This window comes from Sphaeramia orbicularis, chromosome 12, assembly GCF_902148855.1.
Source record: "Sphaeramia orbicularis chromosome 12, fSphaOr1.1, whole genome shotgun sequence".
NCBI classification, from domain to species: domain Eukaryota; kingdom Metazoa; phylum Chordata; class Actinopteri; order Kurtiformes; family Apogonidae; genus Sphaeramia; species Sphaeramia orbicularis.
The window spans coordinates 3,013,249-3,039,826 of NC_043968.1; the positions used below are offsets into that span (position 1 = coordinate 3,013,249).

Below are 26,578 nucleotides of genomic sequence, written 5' to 3' on the forward strand. Positions count from 1 at the left end.
GTGTATTCACACTGATGCATGTGTGTGTGTGTGTGTGTGTGTGTGTGTGTGTGTGTGTGTGTGTATAATTAGACAAGTCAGTAATAATGGCTTTAGGTTCCCACTAGCAAAGCTATGAATGATGGGACAGGTGGGGTGGGGGGGTGGGGCGAGACCTCCCAACCCTGAGGGCAAAAGGACGGACAGAGCCCAGCTGGTGTGGCCCCTTGGAGAGCTCCCCCTGGAGGCCAAGACCAGGATCTGCACAAAGAAAAGAAAAAGAAAAGGAAAGAAACAATTAATGTTACTTTACACCGTTAATGCTTTTTTCCTTCTTAAAAGTCCACTTTCATAACTTTTGTTTCCATTTTAACCTTCAACAATCTCCAAAATAAACCTGAGATTCATTGTGCACAAGTAAAGTTTTATAGATGTAAAGATAAAGGTCAGCGAAGAAGAAAAAGTCTGTTTTTTTCATGGAACGAGGACTATTTCCTACTTAATAATAATAATAATAATAATAATAATAATAATAATAATAATGGATTAGATTTCTATAGTGCTGTTTTGGACACTCAAAGCGCTTTACATTATTGACCCATTATTCATACTTAACTCTTGTATTCATCTACATCTTATCGTATAAATAAATAAATAAGTAAATACTCTACTTTTACTGCTTCACATTTATTAAAAGGAGCTTTACACATTAATTCTTGCACAATATTAGTAGAAAATAAAAATTAAGTAACATCCTAATGGAATCTATTATTACCTCCGCCAAGGAGGTTATGTTTTTGCCAGGGTTTGTTTGTTTGTTTGTCTGTCCGTTAGTGTGCAACATAACTCAAAAAGTTATGGACAGATTTGGATGAAATTTTCAGGGTTTGTTGGAAATGGGATAAGGAAGAAATGATTAAATTTTGGTGGTGATCGGGGGGGGGGGGGGGGGGGGGGGGGGCACTGATCAGCCTTGGTGGAGGTCTGCGCTCTCCGAATGCTTCTAGTTATTATTATTATTATTAAGTTTCCTATTTAGGGGTATTAGAAAATATCAGTTCTGCAATATATCGCGATATTTCATTTCACAATACTGTACTGATATTAAAAAGTAATGTATTCGATATTTTTAAGTATTTGTTCAAATGCAGATATGGGGGAGGTTCATTTTTGTTTTTCTTTTTTGTTTATATTTTATTCATTATTATTTAACACTCTTTTATTAAATATTGTTAGTTCCTTTGTTGGGATTGCACAAACATACTGTTCTGATGTTAGTTCTGAACTAATAGAATATGAACGTTTGAACAGGATCTGAAACTGTAATGTCTGTAAAATATAATTTAATTTTTAACACAGGAAAATTTTGTGATATAACATTAGATCCTGTTGGGATCAAATAAAAATGTGTTTAGTATTTGTGCAGATTTCCAGTGTAATTCAGTTCTTCCAAGAAGTAATCATTTAAAAAAAAAGAAGCAAACAAAAAAATTGCCCATTTAACAGTATCATGATATATCGTGATATATTGTATTGTGATCCTAGTATTGTGATTTCTATCGTATCACCAGATTTTCACCAATACACAGCCCTTATTCTATTATGAAGCATTCAAATGTTTAATGTATGTGTTCAATCATTATAATTTGGGGATATTTATTATTCTGTACTTTAACCTTTTGGTAAATGGTATTAGTGCGTAAAGATGTAAAATAACATGTAAAGTGACATAAAGACATAGAAACTGCAGAATAAATAAGAGTCAGAATAACAGCTCAAAGTGCTTTATGACATAAACATAGAACCAACATGAAACCAGGGATAAAAAACCTCGATTCATATAACATAAAATTGAAAAACAGACACAAATCAGAAATAAATCAGAATGTTTTGAATGCAGAACGTCAGAGATAAAACCCACTTAAACTCCCATACAGGACCTTATTTCCCTGTGGACTGGAACCATGAAACCATAATCCAGCACCAGTAGAAGCCCAGTCTGAAGTGAAGGGAGCTGATGGTTTTTCTGTCGTATTACAGTAGAAGGACGCAGGATGAAAGTGAACGAGGTTGTTTTTACGTTTGGGTTTGAACGTCGGCGTTTAAAACACATGCATGATGGTAAAACTATATGTGTGTGTTGGGTTTCATGTGTTCCTCTGGCTCAAAGTATCTCCTCTTTGTGAGTCTTTGTGGAAAATCCCTGGGAAGATGAACCCGGTGTGACCTGGCTGTGGTCGGGGGGGGGGGGGGGTCCACTGCTTCCGGCTCCTTTTCACCTCCACTCGTTCCCTTTTACCTCCTCTGTCCTTATATCTGTCACTGTCTTTGTCCTTTTTAACCCATAAAGACCCAAAACATCTACTGATCTAAACTGTTTCATACCTGTTGGTCCACTATTTCTATCAAAACATGGAAATAATTGTTGTAAAATACCGTAATTCATCTTTTCATGGTCATCAGATATGACCCGTTTGGATGTTCAGAGTCTCCGTAGTTACCATGGAAACACCGTCATCTTCGACAGCATTGATTCACCAGTAAAACCCATGGAGTTGGATCAATGACAGTGGGTTTATATATATGAAATAATAAATGAAATGAATAAAAATGAATTATAGATTTACAAAAAAAAAAACATGAAAGAATTAGCAAAAACCTTACTGAAATGAAGCAAACAATAATAATAATAAATAAATTTTTACAAAAACAGCCAAATTAATCACTAAAATGAAAAATAAATAATAAATCAACACACTAATATGTGTAACATGAATAAAATTAAAGACAAAAATAATAAAATAGGTAACAAAATGAGCAACAACAAATAAAATAATAAATAAAAATGAACAGAAACGACTACAAAAATTCACAAAATAATGAATAACATGGACAAAACAAGCAAGAAAATGAAAAATGACCAAATTAATCAATAAAACTAACAAAATTAATTTTAAAAGTAACAAAAATATTAAGCAACAACAACAAAATAATCTATAAAGTGGTAAATAATTACTGTAAAATACAGTTATTCATCTTTTCATGGTCATCAGATATGACCCGTTTGGACGTTCAGAGGCTCCGTAGTTACCATGGAAACACCGTCATCTTCTACAACATTGATTCACCAGTAAAACCCATGGAGTTGGATCATTGATAGCGGATGGACACACTTATTATAATGTGGGGAAAAAAGAAAAGAAATGAACTAAAAGTGATTAAAAAAAAGAATAAAATAAGCGACAACATGAAGGAAAGTGGCTAAAGTAATCAATTAAATGAAAAAAAAATAAGAAAAAATAAGAAAATAGGCAAGACAATGAAATCAAGTGAATAAAAATTAACAAAAACAAATAAAAGAATAAATAAAATGAACAAAGGCAAATAAGAAAATTTACAAAATAATAAATAACATGGAGAAATAAGAAAGAACATGAATAAGAACGAAGGAAAAATAAATAGTCAAAAAAATGAACAATAATAATTGATATAGTGTGAAAAAAGTTTAAAAATTGACTAAAATTAAGTTTAAAAAAAATACTAAAATAAGCAAAAACATGAACAAAAGCTGCCAACATAATTGATTAAAAGAAAAACTAGTAATAAATCAACAAAATAATCAGTAACGTGAAAAAAATGAGTTACAAACTGAACAAAAGTGAAGAAAAAGAATAGAATAGGCAAGAAAATGAGCAAAAACAAATAAAATAATAAATAGAATTAATAAAAAATATTGTAAAAAGTATGAATAAAGTGAACAAAAACAAGTAGTAAAATTATAAATAATAGATAATATGGAGAAAAAAGGCCAGAAAATGAGAAAATAAATTATGTGTATTTATTCATTCATTCATTTTTTTTTTTTTAAAGCTGTGAAACTTGTCCACTACAGAAGACAAAAATGCGTTGCTGGGTCTCAGGAGGATCTAATAAATGGCAGTGAAAGACTTCAGAAACATTACATGTGGATAACAGTTCCTTTGTGAGCCCCCGCAGCAGAAGCTCTGGGTGTTTGTGGGTAAATTCAGCCTAAACAGACGCCAGCGTTCGGCCTCTGCTGCAGTTTGACTCACTCATGTAAATGAAGCCCATGTTTTTTTCACCAAATTCACCAAATTTCACCAAAAACAGAATGCTAATTCCTGCCCATTTCCATGTGAATGCGAGGAGCTGCTGCCGCTGCTGCTGCTTTCAGGCGCTAAAAACGTGGGAAATTGGAGCTGCTTTATGTTCATTTGTCGTTTTCTGTTTGGTTTGAGGAAACTTTTCTGAGTCTGCACTGATCAAAATGCAGAGAAGAGGCTCCTTTAACGCCTCAAACACATGAAAATGCAGCTAGTTTTATATGTATAAATGAAAGCGGCGTCCTGGTGGGAGCTGAGGGAACACCCCCCCACCCCCCACCCCCCGGTCTGATTCCTACTTGGAGGACTTTTCTTGCCAGATCCTTCCCCATCTCCTCTCCGGTTTCCTGTCTTTTCTCTGCTGTGTCGCTGCTGCTGTGCTCCGTTCACACCGGCTCCGTTCACACCGGCTCCGTTCACACCGGCTCCGTCCACACCGGCTCCGTTCACACCGGCTCCGTTCACACCGGCTCCGTTCACACCGGCTCCGTCCACACCGGCTCCGTCCACACTACCTGGGTGCTGGTTTCAGATTCATGGCTCAGTTTTAGTCCTGTTGTTTGTTAAACATGGCTGATATCAGGTCCCAGGTTGAACAGGTCACGGTTCTGAACAACAGAACAGAACAGAACAGAACAGGTACTAAAGCATAATCAACACTGTTCCTTAAAACTATCGCAAAACAGAATCTGGTTCAGTTTGAAATGAAGTTAAAGTTAATGAGACCAGCTCCTTCATTTTTAACTCCACATGGAAAAGAGGCAAACCAACCAACCAACCAACCAACCAACCAACCAACCAACCAACCAACCAAACAACCAACCAACCAAACAACCAAACAACCAACCAACCAACCAAACAACCAAACAACCAAACAACCAATCAGATTCCCTTCAGATTAGACAGACTGGGTTTTGGTCGTTGATTCCAACTTTACACTTTTGTTGCCAGATTTACCAACTTTTCCGACTACTGTAGCAATTTTTTTTATTCTTCTTCAAATAGCAACAAATTTAGCTTCTTCTTCTTCTTCTTCTTGTTCTTAGTATTATTATTATTATTATTATTATTATTATTATTATTCTACATCTTTTTCTTTTTCTTCTACTACTTCTACTTCTTTTTCTTCAAGTTCCTCTTCTTCTACTTCTTCTACATCTTCTTCTCCTTCTTTTTCTACTAGTTCTACATCTTCCTCTTCTTCTTCCTCTTCTTCTTGTTCTTCCTCTTCTCCTTCTTCTTGTTCTTCTTCTTCTCTTCTCTTCTTCTTTTCTTCTCTTCTCTTCTCTTCTCTTCTTCTCTTCTCTTCTTCTTCTCTTCTCTTCTCTTCTTCTTCTTCTTTTCTTCTCTTCTCTTCTTCTTCTCTTCTCTTCTCTTCTTCTTCTCTTCTTCTCTTCTCTTCCTCTTCTCTTCTCTTCTTCTCTTCTCTTCTTCTCTTCTCTTCTCTTCTCCTCTTCTCTTCTCTTCTCTTCTTCTCTTCTCTTCTTCTTCTCTTCTCTTCTCTTCTCCTCTTCTCTTCTCTTCTCTTCTTCTCTTCTCTTCTTCTTCTCTTCTCTTCTCTTCTCCTCTTCTCTTCTCTTCTCTTCTTCTCTTCTCTTCTCTTCTCTTCTCTTCTTCTTCTCTTCTCTTCTCTTCTCTTCTCCTCTTCTCTTCTCTTCTCTTCTCTTCTCTTCTCTTCTCTTCTCTTCTCTTCTCTTCTCTTCTCTTCTCTTCTCTTCTCTTCTCTTCTTCTTTCCAGACTGCTCATTCTTTACCTGATCCAGGACTTGGAACCAGATGGGGATAAAGAAAGTAAACATGAGTGGGAGCTCCTGAAAAGGGGATTATCAGTGGGTGTGGGCTTTGTCCACAGCTCCGGTTACTGATTCATTGATAAACGCCTCTAAATGACCTCCAGGAATTCAGCCAATCAGGGCTCATTAATCCTCAGGACAAATAGGTTTAGGATTAAGGTGCTTTTCTTTGTTAAATGGCTCATTATGACACGTTTTTGAAGTGAAGTCAAAGCTGTGTTTTTTTTTTTTGTTTTTTTTTTGTTTTTTTTTGCAGGGGTGGATCGGTCTTTCTGAACGCTGCCTCCTGCTGCTGGAAACAGCAGCAAAAATAAATAAATAAATAAATAATACAACTGTTGAAAGCGATCAGCCCAGAAAGGAGCTTAATGAGTCATTAAATGGCGTATAACAACCAAACCATTTATAAAAAGAAAAGGATGAATGGGATGGAAATGAGCAAATCCTGACGGCAACAACATCCAAAATCACCTTTTAAATATTACGATGTATTTATGTGGAAAATATCGCGTCACGAAGAGATGTCAAATGAAAATTCCCCTTTTCGTGACTCTTTAGTTAATTTGTTCAGGCCGTTTTCTCCATTTTGTTCAACTTTAACCTGTAAAATGTGACTTTACTTTGCGATTATTGACTTTACACTTAAATATTATGATGTAAAAATGAAATTATAGTTTTACGGTTTTTTTCTTGGATGTGATGACTTTTTATTAGATTCATGCTTATTTTTCAGTTATATTGAAGTTTATCCTCCTGACATATGACTTTTATTACTTTATTCTCATTACACTTTGGCTCTTCTTCAGATAAAGGCTGTTTATATTGTTTTTATTCCCATAATTATGGGATATTATTGAGGATGAATGGGATGGAAATGAACAAATCCTGACGGCAACAACATCCAAAATCACCTTTTAAATATTATGATGTATTTATGTGGAAAATATCGCGTCATGATGAGACGTCAAATGAAAATCCCTCTTTTCGTGACTCTTAAGTTAATTTTTTTAGGCCGTTTTCCCCATTTTGTTCAACTTTAACCTGTAAAAAAGGACTTTCCTTACAATTATTACTTTACACTTAAATATTGTGGTGTACGAATGAAATGACAGTTTTAGGTTTTGCCGTTTTTTTTTTCTTGGATGTGACAACTTTTTCATCATTGCACTCATTTTTCAGTTATATTGAAGTTTATCCTCCTGGTGTATGACTTTTTATTACTTTCTTCTCATTAGACTTTGGGTTTTCTTCAGATAAAGGCTGTTTTTTTTTTCCCATAATTATCCCATGAATATAGAGTCAGATAACAAAGAACTATAAAACATGGTCTAACAAAATTTTTCGGCGCTCGAAAAGGGAAGAAGTATAACTTATAGACTCCACCCCCTTTGTAAAAACTGATAATTAAATAAATTTCACTTCCTTTGCTTTAACACACTTTTCATTACCTCCACCAGGAGGTATTGTTATGGCTTTGCTTTGTGTGTTTGTTTGTTTGTGTGTTTGTTTGTTTGTTTGTTTGTTAGCAAGATAACTCAAAAAGTTATGGACGGATTTTCATGAAATTTTCAGGAAATGTTGATACTGGCACAAGGAAGAAATGACTAAATTTTGGTGGTGATCGGGGGGGCAGATCTGTCTTGGCAGAGGTCTGCGCTCTCCAAGTGCTTTTCTTGTTTTCTAGAAGTTTTTACAACAGCATAACGCATCCATGCAAACCATTTACATACATTTTTTTAGTCGCCTCACACACAATCCGTTTTGCATAATAATCAACCTTTTTTAATATAAACTGTAATATTTATATGCACTTTCATTATTTACTACAAATACAATCATTAATAACTGTGATAATATCTCCTAATCTTGATCGTCTGTATTAATTACATACAGAATAATATCTTCTTTTATTCATTCTTCTATATTATAACTAGATTTTCACTTATTCGGGTAATGTTCTATATTTTGTTATTATACTGGATTTATACATCCTTTTAAATGCACAAATTGAAGAAAACATTTTAAAGTTTTGTTCCAGATTATTCCAGAAGTTTTTATGTTTGTCCTACACTTTTAAATGCACAAATTGGGAACTGACACAAAAGTAGTGCTGGCTTTTATGGGTTAATGTTATTATTTCTTTTTTTTGCACTAAAACAAAGAGAAAAATTGGGTCTTGTCATTATTTATGGGTTATTATGCTATTATTTTAGTGGTTCAGTCTGCCGGAGCTCAGCTTGGGCTTGGATGGAGGTTTCTCACGCTCTGGTCCAGAGTCGATCAGCAGGAGGAGGAAGAAAAAAAAAAAAAAAAAGCAGAAACCCAGAGACAGTGAAGGTTCAGATGTCAAATATCTGACTACATCTGTGTCTTTATGGCTCTGCGTCTTATCAATATTTCATTCCTGCCACTCAAAAAGCTCCTTCCATCCTCCATCTGGCGAACATCTGGAGCATCTGCCGCCAGTGCTTTATCTGCTGTCGTATCCGACACCTACACACCACATTCTGGACGCTTTTACTGCGCATTTGGACCTTCATTCATCTGACAATAAGAAACAGCGACAAACATGCATCTAACACGTCATTTATTTACTTCATTAGCTCGTTTTTCTTCGTTTTCTTCTTTTTATTCAGGTCTTAAATTCACTTTTTAGTGCTCACACGTTGATTTACTCTAGCTTTTTCTTGCAAATCATTCAATTACGAGGTTAAAAAGTTCTCACTGAAGTTCTTAAATGGATAAAATGATCCAGATTTATGTGTTTCTCAGTCAATAAATTGTACAAAACAAAGGCTCTTTGCTTAAACCACCGCATACAGACGTTATTTCTTAGTCATAAATGTTGGTTTTGTTATGGTTTGTGGGAAAAAAAGGGAATATTTAACCTAAAACAGGAGTGTCAAACTTACAGACAGCCCCTGAACTGTGACTAGTAACAATAATAATAACTGTGAAAAATAATTTGTTTTTGTTGTAGTTATTGAACAAATATGGACAACCTTAAATTTATGAAGAAAAATAAGCGCAACAATATTATGCCTTAATTTATGACGCAACTTACAGATCTCTTATATTGTTAAGATTGCACTTATTTTTCTGAAGATATTTCAGGTTGTCCATATTTATTCAGGTTATTCACGTTTTACTGTGAAAGGATAGTTTGTAGTTTTTAAATATTTTCATAATGGAATTTTACTTTGTCACATTAAACCATTGGAGTTGTCATTATTTATAGGTTATTATGCTATTATTTAGCTGGTCTCATCAGTATAATAATAATAATAATAATAATAATAATAATAATAATAATAATAATATGACAATAATGACGATAGTGGTAATAACAACAACGATAACAGCAATAACAATGATAATAACAATAACAAAAACAATAATGATAATAACAACAATAGAAATAATAATAATAATAATAATAATAATAATAATAATAATAATAATATGACAATAATGATAATGGTAATAACAACAACAACGATAACAGCAACAAGTATAACAATGATAGTAACAACAATAACATCAACAACAACAACAACAATAATAATAATAATAATAATAATAATAATAATGATGATGATGATGATGATGAGGAAGAAGATAAAAGACATGAAAAAACTAAAATAAAAACTAAACTAAAACTAAGCATTTAGAAAAAAAAAAGAAAACTAATTAAAACCTATCAAACCTGCTCTGAAAAAACGAATTCAAACTAACTGAATTAGAGAAAAAAAAGTCAAAACTAAATAAAACTAAACTAGAATGAAAAATCCAAAACTATTCAAACCTTGGTCTGAACAGAGTCGTCGTCACTTCCACAGACTTTTCCTCCCTTAAAAGCATTAGTCCAAATCCCGGCTAATCTCAGCTGCTCGTCAGGGGTCGGATTTGATTGACAGCCGCCGACTCTCAGACATGTAAGGCTTGGTGAAGTGGCAGGAGGCGGGTCATAACATCAGCTGAAAGCGAGGCCGTGTTGTGCCTGGAAAACAGTTAGAAAAAAAAAAAACAGCTTCGGTTTCACATTTGAGACGACTATAATTAGAGCGCGAGTGTCAAACTCATTCTAGTTCAGGTTCCACATTCAGACCAGTATGATCTGCAGTGGGTCAGACGGGTGAAAGAATAACAGAATAACCTAGAAATAATGACAACTACAACATCGAGTCTTTGTTTTAGTGCAAAAAAAACCCATTAAAGTATAAAAATATTTATATTTACAAACTATCCAAATAAAAATAACGTGAATTACCTGAAAAAAAGTGAAATTTCGGGATCCCACGTGGGGTCGCCTGAAATTTCTAGTAATTGATAAAAAAAAAAAAATTAAGAAAACTTACCAATAAAAATGTATGGTGAGTTGACAGAGACAATCCCAATCCATAAAAGACAAACTGTGTGTGTGAAACTGCAGCGCTGTGGTTCTCCCTTTGAGCAGTAATCTACATCTGGATTTACTGCCTCCGTCCAGAATAATATACATTATATAGAGCAGGGCTTTCAAACTCATTTTCTTTCAGGTTCCACATTCAGCCCGATTTGTTCTCCAGTGGGCTGGACCAGTAAAATAATAACATAATAACCTAAAAATAATGACAACGCCAAATTTTTGTCTTTGTTTCAGTGTAAAGAAAAAAAAAATTAAATTATGAAAATATTTACTTTTATAAACTATCCAAACAAAAGAAAGATGTGAATAACCTGAAAAAACTGAAATTTCTTGAGAAAATTTAGTGCAATTTTAACAATATTTTGCCTCAACTTATCATTTATACATATGCAATATAAATCGGATCTACAAAGATGCTAAATGCTTAGTAACAGGCAGAAAATTGTTAAAATTGTGCTTAATTTTCTTTAGACATTTCAGGTTGTTCATATTTGTTCAGGTTATTCACATTTTTTTGTTACAGGATAGTTTGTAAATGTAAATATTTTCATAATTTCATGGGGTTTTTTTTGCACTAAAACAAAGACTAAAATGTGACATTAATTCAAGATTTTTTTTTTTTTTTGGCTTAATTGAAGATTTTTTTTACTTAATTGACTTTTTGCTTAATTCAACATTTTTTTTCCTTAATTCAAGCTTTTTTTTTCTTTTTTTTTTTGCTTAATTCAACATTTTTTTCCTTAATTCAAGCTAATTTTTTTTTTTTTTTTTTGCTTAAATCAATTCAAGACTGTGGAATTTTTGACTTTGCAAAAACATCCCACAGGCTGGATTGGAACCTCTGGCGGGCCACATTTGGCCCTCAGGCCGCATGTTTGAGACCCCTGCACTATATCGACTAAATGTCCTCTAAAATGAACCTGTATTTGCAACATAGTACAGCAAACTATTACATGATCAAAAACAAATTAATTTTAGCAAAAAAATGTCTTCGTGCTGGGCTCGCCAGAAATGTGTGATGTTAAAATGGGGTCAGGAGCCAAAAAAGGTTGGGAACCACTGGAATATGGCGTCAGTGGCAGGCGGCGGTCACACGCTCCGACACATCCCGTCCATGCGCCGGGCCTGTAAACCCAGTAGGACGCACACTAATCCTGCGGCGCATTTACAATCCATGTAGCGACAACCTGATACCCCCGGCAGGCCTCGCCGACACACACCTCCAGAAGCCCCAGCATGTATGAGACGGCGGGGACAGCTGCAGCCCCTCCCCCTTCCCCCCTACCCCAGCCGACACCTCACCTGGTCTGGGATCAGCTGGTGTCGTCTCCAAATGTTCACTTTATTTAGTCTGTCCGCTCCGGGTTGTGGTGCACTTTACATGAGCGTAACCGCCTTCTGCTGACGACTTCAGCCTGGTTTTCATTAATACGACACAAAAACTAACAAGTCACGGTCCCGTTTTGTGTGAAGTCATTTTCAGTCTCGTACAACGATAACCATTAACACTCGTCGACCCTCGGCAGAGCTTCATAATTAACACCTGAAGCCAAAACACAACTTTAAATAGTTTGCATTAATAGACAATTAAGTTGCAGGAAAACATTAACTCACACACGACAAAACAGTCAAACTATTACATGATCAAAAACAAATGAATTTTAGCAAAAAAAAAAAGTCTCTGTTTTGAATGTCTGGGGTCTCCAGAAATGTGTGAGGTTAAAATGGAGTCACGAGTAAAAAAAGGTTGGGAACCACTGAACTAAAGGTTAAGAGGCTACAAACTTGGATTTTCACACGTATCTGTTTGTATTATTGAATTAAATAGACTTTATTTGCCATTTGCACAGACACATAGCAGTATTGGTACTCTGAGGTTCTTGTGCGTTTCCCTGAGTCACGGAGTTATAACAAGATAAAGACATGACATAAAATTAACCTCCTAAGACCCAGCTATGGGTTTTCTGTCCAAGAGTTTCACAGCTTTATTTAAAGGACATTCCAAAAAATTTTATAAAATGCATCTGAAAAAACTGTTGCATCACAATGTTTCCAATATAGGCACTTATTTAATTTAAAAAAGCCAAAACTTGTACTTTCCTGGGTCTAAAGAGGTTAAATATCTTCTTAACAAAACGATATTTTGTAAAAATTCAAAATGCCTTTCAACTTTAGCCTAATTTTGACTAATACAATCAATCTATAAAAAAATAAATTCTTTTTTTCACAATTCACACATGAAAGGGTTACTGATAATAAGCAGCAGGTTGAGGTGTAATATCTGATCTGAGGCTGGTACTCAGGCCGGGTATCGGGTCGTCGTGACCCCGCCCCCCGCCCCCCGCCCCCGCCCCCACCCCCACCCCCACCCCCGCCCCCGTCCCCCCCCCCCACCATCCTGGCCTGTGTCAATGAACAGAGGTGGAGTATTGAAGCCATCCTCAGTATGTCAGTGATCCTGGAGCGTGGGCCATTAGCAGCTCCACAGACATGAGCGCCGTGCGTCCGTCCAGGCCTAATCTGTCTGCGCTAAAAGCCTCACAACTGCAACCTTAGACGGCGCCGATGGGAATACGCCTTTCCAATCCTCAGGAATGAATACCTGGCATATCTGGCCGCAGCACTCCCCCCCCCTCGTCTTTTCTTGTCCGCTCGGTTTACAGTAAACACCAGGCGAAACACGTCCGAGCCCAGGCCTCATTTTCCCAGACTCTGAGGCCCCGCCCACATCACTCCGTCATATTGAGCTAATGAAAGTTTCCTTCTACAGGCGGATCCTCTTAAAGCTGCTAAAGGCACATGCTAACGGGGGGATTAGCCCTGGAACGCTAGGGGACTTTAATTTCAGCACCAGCATAAGTCATCAGCAGTGATGTATGGGTCTGGACAAGGAAGGGGGGGGGGGGTTGTCACAGGGGGATGTGGGTTGGGATGATTGAGACTGACATGATGATATCCTGAAAACAAACCCAGAGGAGCAAGGATGTGGCTTCATACTACCCCCCCCTCCACCCCCCCACCCCACCGTCCACATATGGAGGCTTTTCTCTTCAGTTTCAGCTTCAATCAGATCTGCTCTGGTCACGTGTCGTCTTATTATTATTAGGAATCAAGCCCCGACACTGTGGGAAATGTGGTTTGTACTTGGATTTCTGTTTGTATTCTGAATTTTCTTCACTGTTTTGATAATAAAACAGACATAACAGAAGGTCTGGGAAGCCTCTGCACATGTTTGGTCGAATAACTCCAAATTTACATCACAAAAAAAATCAACAATTTTGAGAAGTTCTCAGTTGATTGATTCGTCGTGGCTTTGGATGTGAATTACATGAGTTTGTTTGGACCCTTGTGGAAGTTCTTACATTCTGCTGTTATTATTGTTCATTTGTGTTGTTCTTTACATTTAGGTTTTGATATAATAACCTTTGAATTATAGGATCAGTAAATTAAAGTTATAGAATAGGGCTGCAACTAATGACTACACTGTAAAAAAAAAAAAAAAAAATCTGTAATTTAACAGAATTTTCACTGTTTATTTTACAGATTTTTCCTGTACTTTTAAGATACAGGAAAATATCAATGAAATGACAAAAATAGACTGTGATTTTACATGTCAAATGTAGAATAACACGAAAAAACTGTAACTGGAGTAACTATAAAATTTCAAATTTTTAAAAGATTTTTTTTCTTTTTTCACAGAAAAATACAGTTAAAATACATTTGCAAATGTATCATAATTTCGCAAATATTTCTTTTCTATTTATGAGATTTAACTGTTCATTTAAAGTTTAATACTGTAAAAAAATAAATAAATAAATAAAACTAGATAAAATTACTGACAATTAACTGTAACAGAAGTATTTGTTCTGTAAGTTGAACCAGACTTGTTTGTTAATTGACAAATATCTTGTGTAATTACAGGAGGTTTCACAACAAAAATGTTGAATAAATGTATTTTTGTGAATGTATAACATGTGTAAGCACTGATAAACTGTCCAAATACAGTTTTTATCAGTGGATTGGACAACTGAGTCTCATTGAAAAGTATTTATATATATATTTATAGGTAATTTGAGTGTTTTAATACATGAAAATATTCTTTATGAAACATTAAAAAGTCAAAAAAATATGCAAAATATCACGTAAAGTTAGGGCAAAAAACTGTATTTTAATTACAGAAAATTACCGTATTTTTATGAGATGGTTATTTTCCGTTATTTTACAGTGTTTTTTTTGGCCCCCCAGCTGCCAGAATAATACTGTTTGTTTTTTTTTTACCGTTTTTTTTTTTACAGTGTATGAAGACTTTTCTCTTCATTTTCAGCTTCAATCAGATCTGCTCTGGTCACGTGTCGACTTATTATTATTAGGAATCAAGCCCCGACACTGTGGGAAATGTGGTTTTTACTTGGATTTCTATTCGTATTCTGAATTTTCTTCACTGTTTTGATAATAAAACAGACATAACAGAAGGTCTGGAAGCCTCTGCACATGTCTGGTCGAATAACTCCAAAGTTACGTCACAAAAAAAATCGACTCTTTGGACAAATCTGACAACTTTGAGTTGTTACAGGGGTCTGGGATACAAAACAATAATGACTAATGTCAGAATATAGTTTTATATTATGGGATAAATATCATTGCATTGCACTGGTGATGACTGATGCTTATAAACTATATGGACAAAAGTATTGGGACACATCATGTATGCAGCTGTAAGATGTCTATCAATATTTCCTTCAAATTTAATGTTAGATTTTTCTTCCTCAGTCAGATATGATGAAAGAGGATGGTTAGTTATGGTAGAAAATTATTATTTACAGTCAGAGCATGAGAAATATTGGAGAAACGTAGAGGTGGAGCATTTAAAATCATAGTCATGGATTAAAAAAAAATCAATGTTGAGAGAAATTGATAAAAACTATCTTTGAGGCATTTTTGGAAGCAAAGATAACAACCAAACTAACCAATGCAATAATATTTATCCCATAATATAAAACTATATTCTAACATTAGTCATTATTGTTTTGTATCCCAGACTCCTGTTAGAAAAGAAACACCTGAATTCAACGTGTCCACATACTTTTGTCCACAGTTTTTGTTGTAGACACATGTTTTTATGTTCAGTTAATGATATATTTTGTGGAGAAAAATCACTTTTTCTTCAGTTTTCTCAGTTCTGATATAATAACCTTTAAATTTACACTGAGTTTCTATCAACATCTACATGGTCAGAGATTTAAATATAGAAAAATACCTGATTTTTGCTGAAAAAAAATGATAATTAGAATATAAATGGAGATAAATCACTTTGTAAGGTTCAAAATGGTCTCAGAAGTAGTTGTAGGTCTTTGAGAATTAACTGAAGCAAAAAAAAACACCTGCACGTCGACATATTTATTAAAGCGAATTAGCGATGAATCAGCCACATGCATCGATCCCACATTAATAAAAACATTCTACCCACGATCCCTGATGCAGAAACATACGAAGTCATGGTCGAAGTAGCACATTATCAATATTTCAGACGTGTTTTCAGAGGAGTTCAGGTCTGTCTGCACAAACCATTACCTTTTCTTCAATTTCTATCGTTTTTTCGCCGACGGGCAGGATTAAACCCCCCCAAACAGATCGATGCTTAGCCTTATTCCCACCTGAACAGCCTGTGTGCCCTTGAGCAACGCGTGGCTGCAGGTGGTGCGAGGGTTAAATAACAGCTCAAAGCGGCGGCAGTGGGAGGGTGTGCACGCTCAGCGGACTCTCATGTGTAAATAAAGTGTTAATAAAGGTCGAGAACGAGCTTGTACAAGGCTATTGTGGGAATTGTATTTGTCTGTAAATAGTAAGGGATGAATTGTGTGTGTGAGGATGAAACCGCAGCCCGTCAAAAGAGAAGAGATCATCATAAAACCAACAAACATACATGACACCACAGTACTGTCAGTGTTGTGTTCATGTTTTGCTCATTAGACTTTTCCATTGTTCATTTCTGTTAATATGGTCATCAATTTTGTTCATTTTTATTAATTTTATTGGTTGTTTAGCTTATTTTGTCAATTATTTTGTTCCAATTCTGTGTTTTTGATGTGTGATTGTTTAATGAGAACAAGAAACTGAACAAAAATAAGCATAATAGGAAGAAAATGAACAAAATCAGCAAGAAAATGGACAAAGTAATCTGGAACATTTATGAAAAAAAGCAAAAATATCAACTGCAATGGGAGATGTTTGAGAAAATTAACATAAATGAACATAATGATGAAGAAAATGAAGCAGAAAAATGAGCAAAACTAATCAATAAAATTAGCAAAAATTAGCAAAATGTGGAGATAATAAAGAATTTGAACAAAATCATTGACAACATGAACAAAAAATACACAAAATAATCAATTAAATTAATAAAAATGAACAAAATTAATGATCATAGTAACAAAATTAATACAATATTTAAAGTGACAAGAATATTAATAAAAATAAGAAAAAAAAAATCAACATACAATGGGAGATGTTTAAGAAAATTAACATAGATTAACATAATGATGAAGAAAATGAAGCAGAAAAATGAGCAAAACTAATCAATAAAATTAGCAGAAATTACCAAAATATGGAGATAATAAAGAATTTGAACAAAATCATTGAGAAAATGAACAAAAGATACACAAAATAATCAATTAAATTGATAAAAATGAACAAAATTGATGATCAATTTAACAAAAAATTACAATTAACAAAAATTAATACAATATTTAAAGTGACAAGAATATTAATAAAAAATAAGTTTAAAAAAAATCAACGTACAGTGGGAGATCTTTAAGAAAATTAATATAAATTAACATAATGATGAAGAAAATGAAGCAGAAAAATTAGCAAAACTAATCAATAAAATTAGCAAAAAATGGAGGTAATAAAGAATTTTGAACAAAATCACTGAGAAAATGAACAAAAGATACACAAAATACACAAAATAATCAATTAAATTAATAAAAATGACCAAAATTGATGATCATATTAACAAAAAATTACAATTAACAAAAAATGTATACAATATTTAAAGTGACAAGAATATTAATAAAAATTGGTTTAAAAAATCAGCATACAAAAGGAGATGTTTAAGAAAATGAATGTGAATGAACATAATGATGAAGATAATGTAGAACAGTATTGAGCCTGGTCTTTGTTCTTTGTACAGTTTTATATCAAAATGTTTTAAGTTTTGTTGTTTTACTTCATGTTACTCGTGTATATTTAGATTCTGGTGAAATATTTGATCATCAGAACCATTTTTTTCTTTTTTTTTCTTTTTTTTTGGTGTTGCTCTGGTGCTTCAACTGCAGTCATTTCTTTTTTCGTGTCATTTCCACCTTTTCCAGCAGTTTCATCATTTTTCATCACGTCTGTCATTTACGTCATTGACGTCTTGTTTTGACTCTTGTGTTGTTTTTCTCTTGTTGCATCTTTTATGATTTTTTTGCTTTATTGGTGTATTCTATTTATATTATTTATTGCTTTTATCTCTTCACACTTACTTTCCTCTTTTTTTTGGTTGCTTTTTTGTTTGTGTTTTTTCAAGAGTGTTTTTACATGCAACTGAGCTATTGTGACCAAGTAATTTCCCTTGTGGATTAATAAAGTCAAAGTCTAAGAACTAAAAACCACAAATAACATAATTAAAATCTGCTTAGAAGAAATAATAATTTGATATTCATGACCATAATTATCCAAATCAACATAGATTGTTTTATTTATTTGATTTTATTGTTTTTTAATGCTTTTATTAATTTTTTATTGTCCTTTTAGTCTTCTGTACAACACGTTGATCAACTATGGTTGTTTCAAAGTGCTTTATAAATAAAGTTGGATTGGATTTGTGATGTTTTCATCCTGTTTATTTTTCATCTTTTGTGTCATGTTTGTCTTTTGTTAATGTTGTCATATTTTATTCTTTTTTGTCTTGTTGCATTCTTTAATAATACAAAATAACTATTGTTCAGACCTAAAGAAAACAACCTCTAAAAATAAAAGAAATCATGGTTTGACGTTTACTGAATAATTACCAGTTGACTGATTTGAAATATTCCATTTCAGATCTCAATAAAGTTAGATTTATGCTGCCTTCACGTACTATGAGAACTGTAGTACGTATAAGTGACCAACTTGAAAATTGCACTTGAATGCCCCCTCATGTCATGAGGCCCAAAACTGCTTTACCCAAGTACCAGGTAACGATAACACTGGGTTACAAAAAATGTTTTTGGCAAGTTGTCTAGGTTTTTTCAACTGAATTAGGACCATTTTGCACCGCTAAATCCAAAAATGACATCTGTTTTTCTCAATCAGGTCAGGTTTTTTTGCTCATTTGATTTTGAAAAATTTGATCTTCTCACAAAATTGATGACATTTTTGTGACTTTATCAGTTGATTTTTTTATATAGTTCTCACCCAAAATAGGTTTTAAGAGAAAAAAAATCATTCTCTAACAGGATTCCTGTTAGGTACAATGGTGTATTCAGCGCAGATGGAGCAGAATACGTCAGGCTTATTTTTGCAAGATCTTCTGGTTGAAGCCATTTCATTCACCTGTAATATTAAAAAAAAACATTAATCATAAATTGGCAAAAGTAAAATCTTCAGAACTCGTTTATTGCAAGAAATATGAAAGAATTTTGTATCATATGATGTGAAATCCCATAAATGTAAGCACAAATGTTAAAAAGCCAATATGTAGCATAGTTCAGAAAGTTGACCTGACTGAGCAAAATTAATGTGATTTTTGGATTCAGCACACCAAAATGATCCTAAATCAGCTCAAAAAACTTCAACAATAAATTTGTTGTTGACCAGTGATGATCAGATGGCAGAGGCCCACCTCGCTAACATCTGGTACATTGAACCCACACTGTAAATTCATGAAACGACCAATCTTGTCAAACGTTAAAGAAACTCACTTTAAAATCATGAACAGGATTTATCCTGTAGCAGAGTTCCTTAAGAAGAGATTTAAGTTTGAGGTGGATCAATGCTCCTTCTGCGGTGGTAGTGATGAAACCTTAGAACACTTATTTTTCTTATGTCCTGCATCACACGGTTTTTGGTCAGACATAAAAAAAAAAATTGGATTTCACTACAAATTAATGATATTCCATGTTTTGAATTATATCATATTATTTTTTATATGGATAATTTGGCCTCATCTGTTTCAGATATTATTAAAATTATTTTATTATTGGGTAAATATCATATCCACTGTGCAAAATGGAGAAATAACAAGCCCTCCTTTTCTGGATTTACAAGCAAATTTTAAATGTTTGTCTTGTCCCTAAGAAAACTGGAAAAAAAAAAAAAAAAAAAAAACTGCTATGAAAATAAGCCAGAACATTGCTCGTTACTTATTATTTTAATTTAAAAAGCCTTCTCTGTTGCATCTCTGCTCCTTTACTTTAATTTAAATTGCCTGATTATTTGCACTGTATTATATTTGAATGTATTTTTTTGCTCTTGCCATACATATCCCCATGATTTTTGGACTTTATTTATGTTCATTTATACATATATACTAATTTTGTCTTGTATCTTTTTTTATTATTATCGTGTGGTGCAGAGTAGTAGTAGTAGCCCCACAGCAATTTCATTGTAACTTTTGTGCAATGACAATAAAGTCTATTCTATTCTATTCTATTCTGTTTGTATGACTATGTTATTATCCTCATTGAGAGTTTGTATTTTTTCATAAGTTCAAATATATATTAAAAAAAAAAAAAAAAAAAAAGATAATGTCAGACATTTTTCATTTCAGTACGTTAACCAAAGCACTTGAACACAACACACACGCAATTTTGAGTTCGTTAGTGGAAAAGTTCATGTTCCCGATCGCACGTGAAGGCAGCATTAATCTCCATTCTCTCTGTCTGGTTCATTTCTACACATTTCCAGCCGTAGCTTCAGGGACCAGTTTCCAATCAGTCACAGTTTAAGGCTCTTTAAATTAGTTCTTGTTCTAATGAATCTCCTGTCCTTCTCCTTTTTCTTCTTCTGTGCAGGTTTTATCGTGGAGATTACCACATCGACGTGTGCATCAACGACTACCTGGACATCTACTGTCCGCACTACATGAACCCGGTGTCGGACGAACGGGCCGAGCGCTACATCCTCTTCATGGTCAACTACGACGGCTACACCTCCTGCGACTACACGGCCAAAGGCTTCAAACGCTGGGAATGTAACCGGCCTCTGTCGCCCAACGGACCGCTCAAGTTCTCCGAGAAGTTCCAGCTGTTCACGCCGTTCTCGTTAGGCTTCGAGTTCCGTCCAGGCCGAGAATACTATTACATCTGTGAGTAGTATTTACATCCGCTGACTGAAGGCTAATGTGGCTAATGCTAAGTACCGCCTATGCATTATGGGTAAAATGTAGAGACTGAGTTTCCCTGGAAGGATAATAAAGCGAGTTAATATTTAAAATAAAAACAGGTTTATATAGGTTAATTACCCCGTCTTAGCTGATGAAAAGTTAGAGTTAGTCCCCTAGTGCCGTCAAAGGCGACTCACTGATCCAGTGTAATATGTGCTAACGCTAATGCTAAGTACTGTGTATGCATTGTGGGTAAAATGCAGAGACTGAATTTCCCTGGAAGGATAATAAAGCGAATTAATATTTAAAACTTAAGCAGGTTTATATAGGTTAATTCTCCTGTCTTAGCTGATGAAAGTTAGAGTTGGTCCCTGAGTGCTGTCAATGGCAACTGATTCATCCTAATGTGTGATATGTGCTAATGCTAAAGCTAATGCTAAGTACAGTTATGACGGGTAAATGCAGAGAGGATAATAAAGCGAGTATATATATATATATATATATATATATATATATATATATACACATACGTATAAAAGCACAGGTTATAGAGTTTAATTCTCTTGTCTTAGCTGTTGAAAAGCTATATTTGGTCCCAAGGGCTGTCAATGGCAACTCACTCATCTTAATGTGTGATATGTGCTAATGCTAGCGTGAAGTACTGTGTATGCATTATGGGTAAAATGCAGAGACTGAATTTCCCTGGAAGGATAATAAAGCGAGTTAATATTTAAACAAAATAAAAAATGAAACAGGTTTATAGAGTTTAATTCTCCTGTCTTAGCTGATAAAAACCTACAGTTGGTCCCCAAGTGTCGTCAATGCCAACTCACTCATCCTAACATGTGATATGTGCTAATGCTAATACTAAGTTCAGTTATAATGGGTGAAATGCAGAGACCAAATTTCCCTACAAGGATAATAGAGCGGGTTAAGATTTAAAGCAAAAACAGATTTATATAGGTTAATTCTCCTGTCTTACCTGATGAAAGTTAGAGTTAGTCCCCTAGTGCCATCAATGGCGACTCACTGATCCTGTGTGATATGTGCTATTGCTAACGCTAAGTACAGTGTGTGCATTATGGGTAAAATGCAGAGACTGAATTTCCCTGGAAGGATAACAAAGTGAGTTAATATTTAAAATAAAAATAGGTTTATATAGGTTAATTCTCCTGTCTTAGCTGATGAAAGCTCCAGTTGGTCCCCGAGTGCTGTCAGTGGCAACTCACTCATCCTAATGTGTGATATGTGCTAATGCTAACGCTAATGTCAATGTTTTGAACTTTATCTACATTATGGATAAAATGCAGAGGCCAAATTTCCCTACAAGGACAATAAAGTGAGTTAATCGTTAAAATAAAAGCAGGCTTGTATAGGTTAATTCTCCTGTTGGTGCTGATGAAGTTGGTCCCTGTGTGCCTTCAGTGGCAGCTCAATGCTCCTAAAGTGTGACATGTGCTAATGCTAACACTAATGCTAAGTACGGTGGATGTAGTATTATGGGTAGAATGCAGAGACTGAATTGCCCTACAAGGATAATAAATTAAGTTAATCATTTGAATAAAAGCAGGTCTATATATGTTAATTCTCCTGTTGGTGCTGATGAAGATCTGGAGTTGGTCCCTTTGTGCCTTCAATGGCAGCTCACCGATCCTAATGTGCTAAACTTAATACTAAGTACTGTGTATTTATTATTATGGGAAAAATACAGAGATTGAATTTCCCTAGGAAGATAATTAAGTGAGTTTACCTTTAACCCCTCAACACCTGATTTTCTATGCAAGTATATTAAAAAGAAATTGTCTTTTTCCTTTGAAGCAGATGTTAAATTAATCCTCAAAGACACAACTTCCACATGATTTTTTTTGCCTTTCCGTAATGATTTATCACTATGTATTATATTATGATCTACATTTTGCATTTCCAGTAATAATTCGGTATTTTCCTGTATTTAATTCACTGATCACATAGATGTTAATAAAACCCCACGTTCACTACGGAGCCTCTGAACTTTCAAATGGGTAATATCTGATGACCATGGAAAGATGACAAACTGCATTTTACACCAATTATTTACATGTATTGATAGGATTAGTGGATCAGTAGTTATTAATGATTTTAGATCAGTAGATGCTTTTGGTTGACAGTAGATGTTTGGGTGTTTATGGGTTAAATGGAGATTGTTTAACTTGACTATAGCACGTAAAATAGATGTAAATTTGGGTATGGTACAAATATGTGACAACAGGCATTATGGTCAATAGTAATGAAAAAGTAACAATAAATTTTCTTGTCTCAGGAGATAGAGAGGAATGTATCAAATATGCCTAAACCAGCGTTGGGGGAGTTATGAGTTAAGAAGGTCAGAAAATTCAACATTTAATAGTTCATCATGCTAGCGCTTAAGCTAATGTCGTACTCTTTGTTTCTACTGTTGTACATTAAAGTACAATATTTAGTGCATCGATATGAGTTGTGGCTGCAAACATCCAAGCTCAAGAGTTTTCTTAACATTTTTATGAAGCTGAGTGAACTGTATCTGAAGGAAAGTTTTCTGTCTCATATTTGTTTTTATTGTTTTATTTGGGGCTATTTTTTACCTTGGACACGTTTATCATCATACAGTTAAAATCTACATCATACTGTCATTGATTTATCACTAACACCATGATGTGTGAAGTCCAGGTTTGGTTGTGGAAGTCCTTGGAGTGAATGCCGGGTGGAAACATGAGCCCGAGGCAGCTCAGCGGCTCTACTGTCGAGGTTTTTCTGAAACGGGGGTTTGTAGATGAGAACCTGAGCTTAGAGTTCTGCAGCTGAGCCGAGGCTGCTGGGAAGTCCTGTTTTTATTGGTGAAGTAGAGGCAGAGGAGCGAAACGAAATGATTAAAGGGGTTTAGCTGACACTTCTACACGCAGGGTTTACATTAACAGTAAGGAGACTCTGGAAAACGGTGCGCTCTTGGCATTATATCCAACAAACTCTAAATAAATAAATAAATATGTCCCAGAGGAACGGAAGGAGGTGGATGACAACAGCTTCCTAAAGCAGGGCTTCCCAAACATTTACTCCACCAAACTCCAGAGATAGGCTACTTGTCGTCTTCTACATTTTTTTGTGACTGTCACCGTCAGAACAACGTTGCGTAAATGCAGTTTTCTATTGAACAGACTGTCAGGGTGTCAATTGTAGATAAATATCACTTCTAACTAGGGATGGGAATCGAGAACCGGTTCTTTCTGAGAACCGGGTCCCAGTAGCTCGATTCCTTGGAATCGTTTGTCTGCCTGCTTAACAATTCTGCTTATCGATTCCACCTTCATTGCACATGCGAGGTGACGTCACGCGTACGCTGCATTGTTTTGGTCAGAACGTAGCCAACATGGCGTTGAGGCAGAAACGGTCTAAACAGACGACACCAGGTCCACTGGAACACTGTCAAAGCTTCCATTTCTTCAAAAGGGTGGAATCCCTCTAGTATACTCAAACATTTGTGCACAGCATGTGATTCATTTGAAACGCTACTTAGCGGCGCTTGTGAATCTAGCAGCAGAGTGAACACCAGGCCGTCATCCGGGCCCAGTTCCTGTTCTGGTGCAGGCAACAAATGTCGAACTCCCTCAAATACAAGTTTCCAAAGGTAGGGGAAAGGAAATGAGGTGCACAACAACGGGAGATGGGCAGAGTCGAACAGGTTCCACGTATTAGAAATGCAGCAGTAGAGGAATTAGTAAAACGTCTTTGGTTTCACTTTCATTGTATGCGCCCCCCACCCCACCCCCCAAACCGGGCCCGGCATCATCTGTTATTATTATTTGTACATACTGTATATGTTATATTTTCTGTGTAGAGATGGAAATATGAAAGACAGTTAATGTAAACACACCCATTTGTACTCTTATTCCTTCACCCAATGAGAATCAATAAGAAAATCAATAAGGAATCAGATCGATAAGCAAAATCGATAATGGAATCGGAATCGTTAAATTCTTATCAAATCTCATCCCTACTTCTAACTCTGTATTGTTAACACCTAAAAAAATTATAATGCTTGAAAAACACTACTTTTTTATGAAAAAAAAAAAACATTTGATAGTGGTGTTTCCATTTGCTGTTAATAATTGCATTTTCAATTTCTGCATGAAAGAAATCCAAGAAGATGCAAATTTTTATGTAAAAGTACTTGTAGGTATTAGATTTAGTGAGTAATAGTTCAACCAGTGTAGAAAGCCACACTTATTTTCTCTTAAAGCTTTGTTTGATAAAATTAGCATTTTGGGTACCAATCCAAAGTTTGGAAATGCTTGAAACCATTAAAAACCATTAAACATTTGTCACCCCCTAGTGGTTGGATGTATTTTAGGTCATAAGTTTCAAACAATCTAAAAATCCAAAGTATGTAAATATTGTTGTGGTGATTTTCTGTCATTTTTCGTAGATTATTTTAGAAGTCGTCAACTTTCTAATCTGTGTGTTTTCAAGAATCAGAATTATTTCTGTGACTTAAGTTTTGCAGAATTTGTCTTTTCTAATCTGGTCAAAATGAATATAGTCAGTATTTGTTATTCATTGTTTTTTTAAAAACAATAACTTCCTCATGTTTTCCTTTGCAAAGAAACCAAAATATATAATGCATGATCAAATAAAATGTTTATTAAATTAACTTAATTACTAAGCTGTGTTTAATGTTTTCACACATGGGAAATGACAAAGACAGGATGATTTTTGGACTGCACAATAGAAATGGCAGCCACGCTTTAATCTGTGAAACTAAAACTAACATTGGACAAAGATGAAACTACAAAAAGCAAAAAAACCAAAAAACTCCGAAGTGTGAAAATGTGCACCTTTCTGCAGGTTCTCTGCATTCTGATTCTAAACACTAAATATACCTATAGACGAACCTGATGGAAATCTGATCAGCGGTGGGTAATTACAGCTGTCAATCAAATACTTTAACGCCTACCTGTCGGGAAACACCTGTGAGGTCAAAACCTTCCATCAAACAGAGTCCAGAGAAGAGGAAGAGCTCACGTTTCCTCTCAGACTCTTGAATTTCAATATGATGAAAGACAATTTATGACACCAGAAACTATCAAATACCGCAGCTGTAGGGAGCTCACAAAGCAAATAACTGTTGACATTTGAGTAAATGTTGAGTTTTCTGTTTGTGCGTGATGCTGCAGTTTTATGGTTTTGACGTGGAAAACAGTGAAAAATATTGATTTATTTTACTGTTCATTTAGCAGTGGTTAGCCTTTCTGTTTAGCCTTTACTTGTTTCCTCTGGTTTCCATCAAAAAACAGTATATGTAGAGTATTTCTCCTGTTGTTGCCCTCGACTACGGTGCTAATGGAGATGTAGAGTTGGTCCCTGAGCATCTTTAATGGCAACTCACTGATGCTAATTGCTAATGCTAGTGCCAGGCACTGTGTCTATTAGTATGGGTAAAATGCAGACTGAATTTCTCGATGTAGATATTAAAGTTGACCTTTAATTTTGAACTTTGAATGACATCTTTGGATTCTCTGTTCACCTGTAGATGGAGCTAATCGCTTCACAGAACGTGCCTGTGGTTTGCCAAGATACACCACGGCACATTTTAGCACAGGTGCTAATGTTAATTGCTAATGCCAATGCCAGGTGCTGTGTGTATTAGGATGGGTTGAATCTCCCTACATGAGTAGTAAAGTGGATAGTTGACCTTTAACCTTGAATTATCTCCATAGTTTCCCTTGATCCATCTGAAGATGGAACTGATTGCAGACATTTCACAGAGTGCAAAGGATTCTCCAAGATGCACTGCAGCACATTTTAGCACAGGTGCTAAGTGTTAATGCTAATTGCTAATGCTAACGCCAGGTGCGATGTGTTTTAGAATGGAGAAAATACTGAGACCGACCTAGGGATGTAATGATTACTGGTA

At 35.0% G+C, this 26,578-nt stretch overlaps 1 protein-coding gene across 3 annotated transcripts in view; it reads left to right on the forward strand.

Moving 5' to 3' along the window:
- The window catches only part of LOC115430329 (ephrin-A5b-like), a 320,517-nt gene that overhangs the window by 271,607 nt on the left and 22,332 nt on the right, over positions 1-26,578 (forward strand). For all 3 annotated transcript variants that reach the window (XM_030150282.1, XM_030150280.1, XM_030150281.1), the window contains one exon: positions 20,342-20,634. In XM_030150282.1, the coding sequence (XP_030006142.1) occupies positions 20,342-20,634 (293 nt within the window). The remainder of the gene's footprint in view (positions 1-20,341; positions 20,635-26,578) is intronic.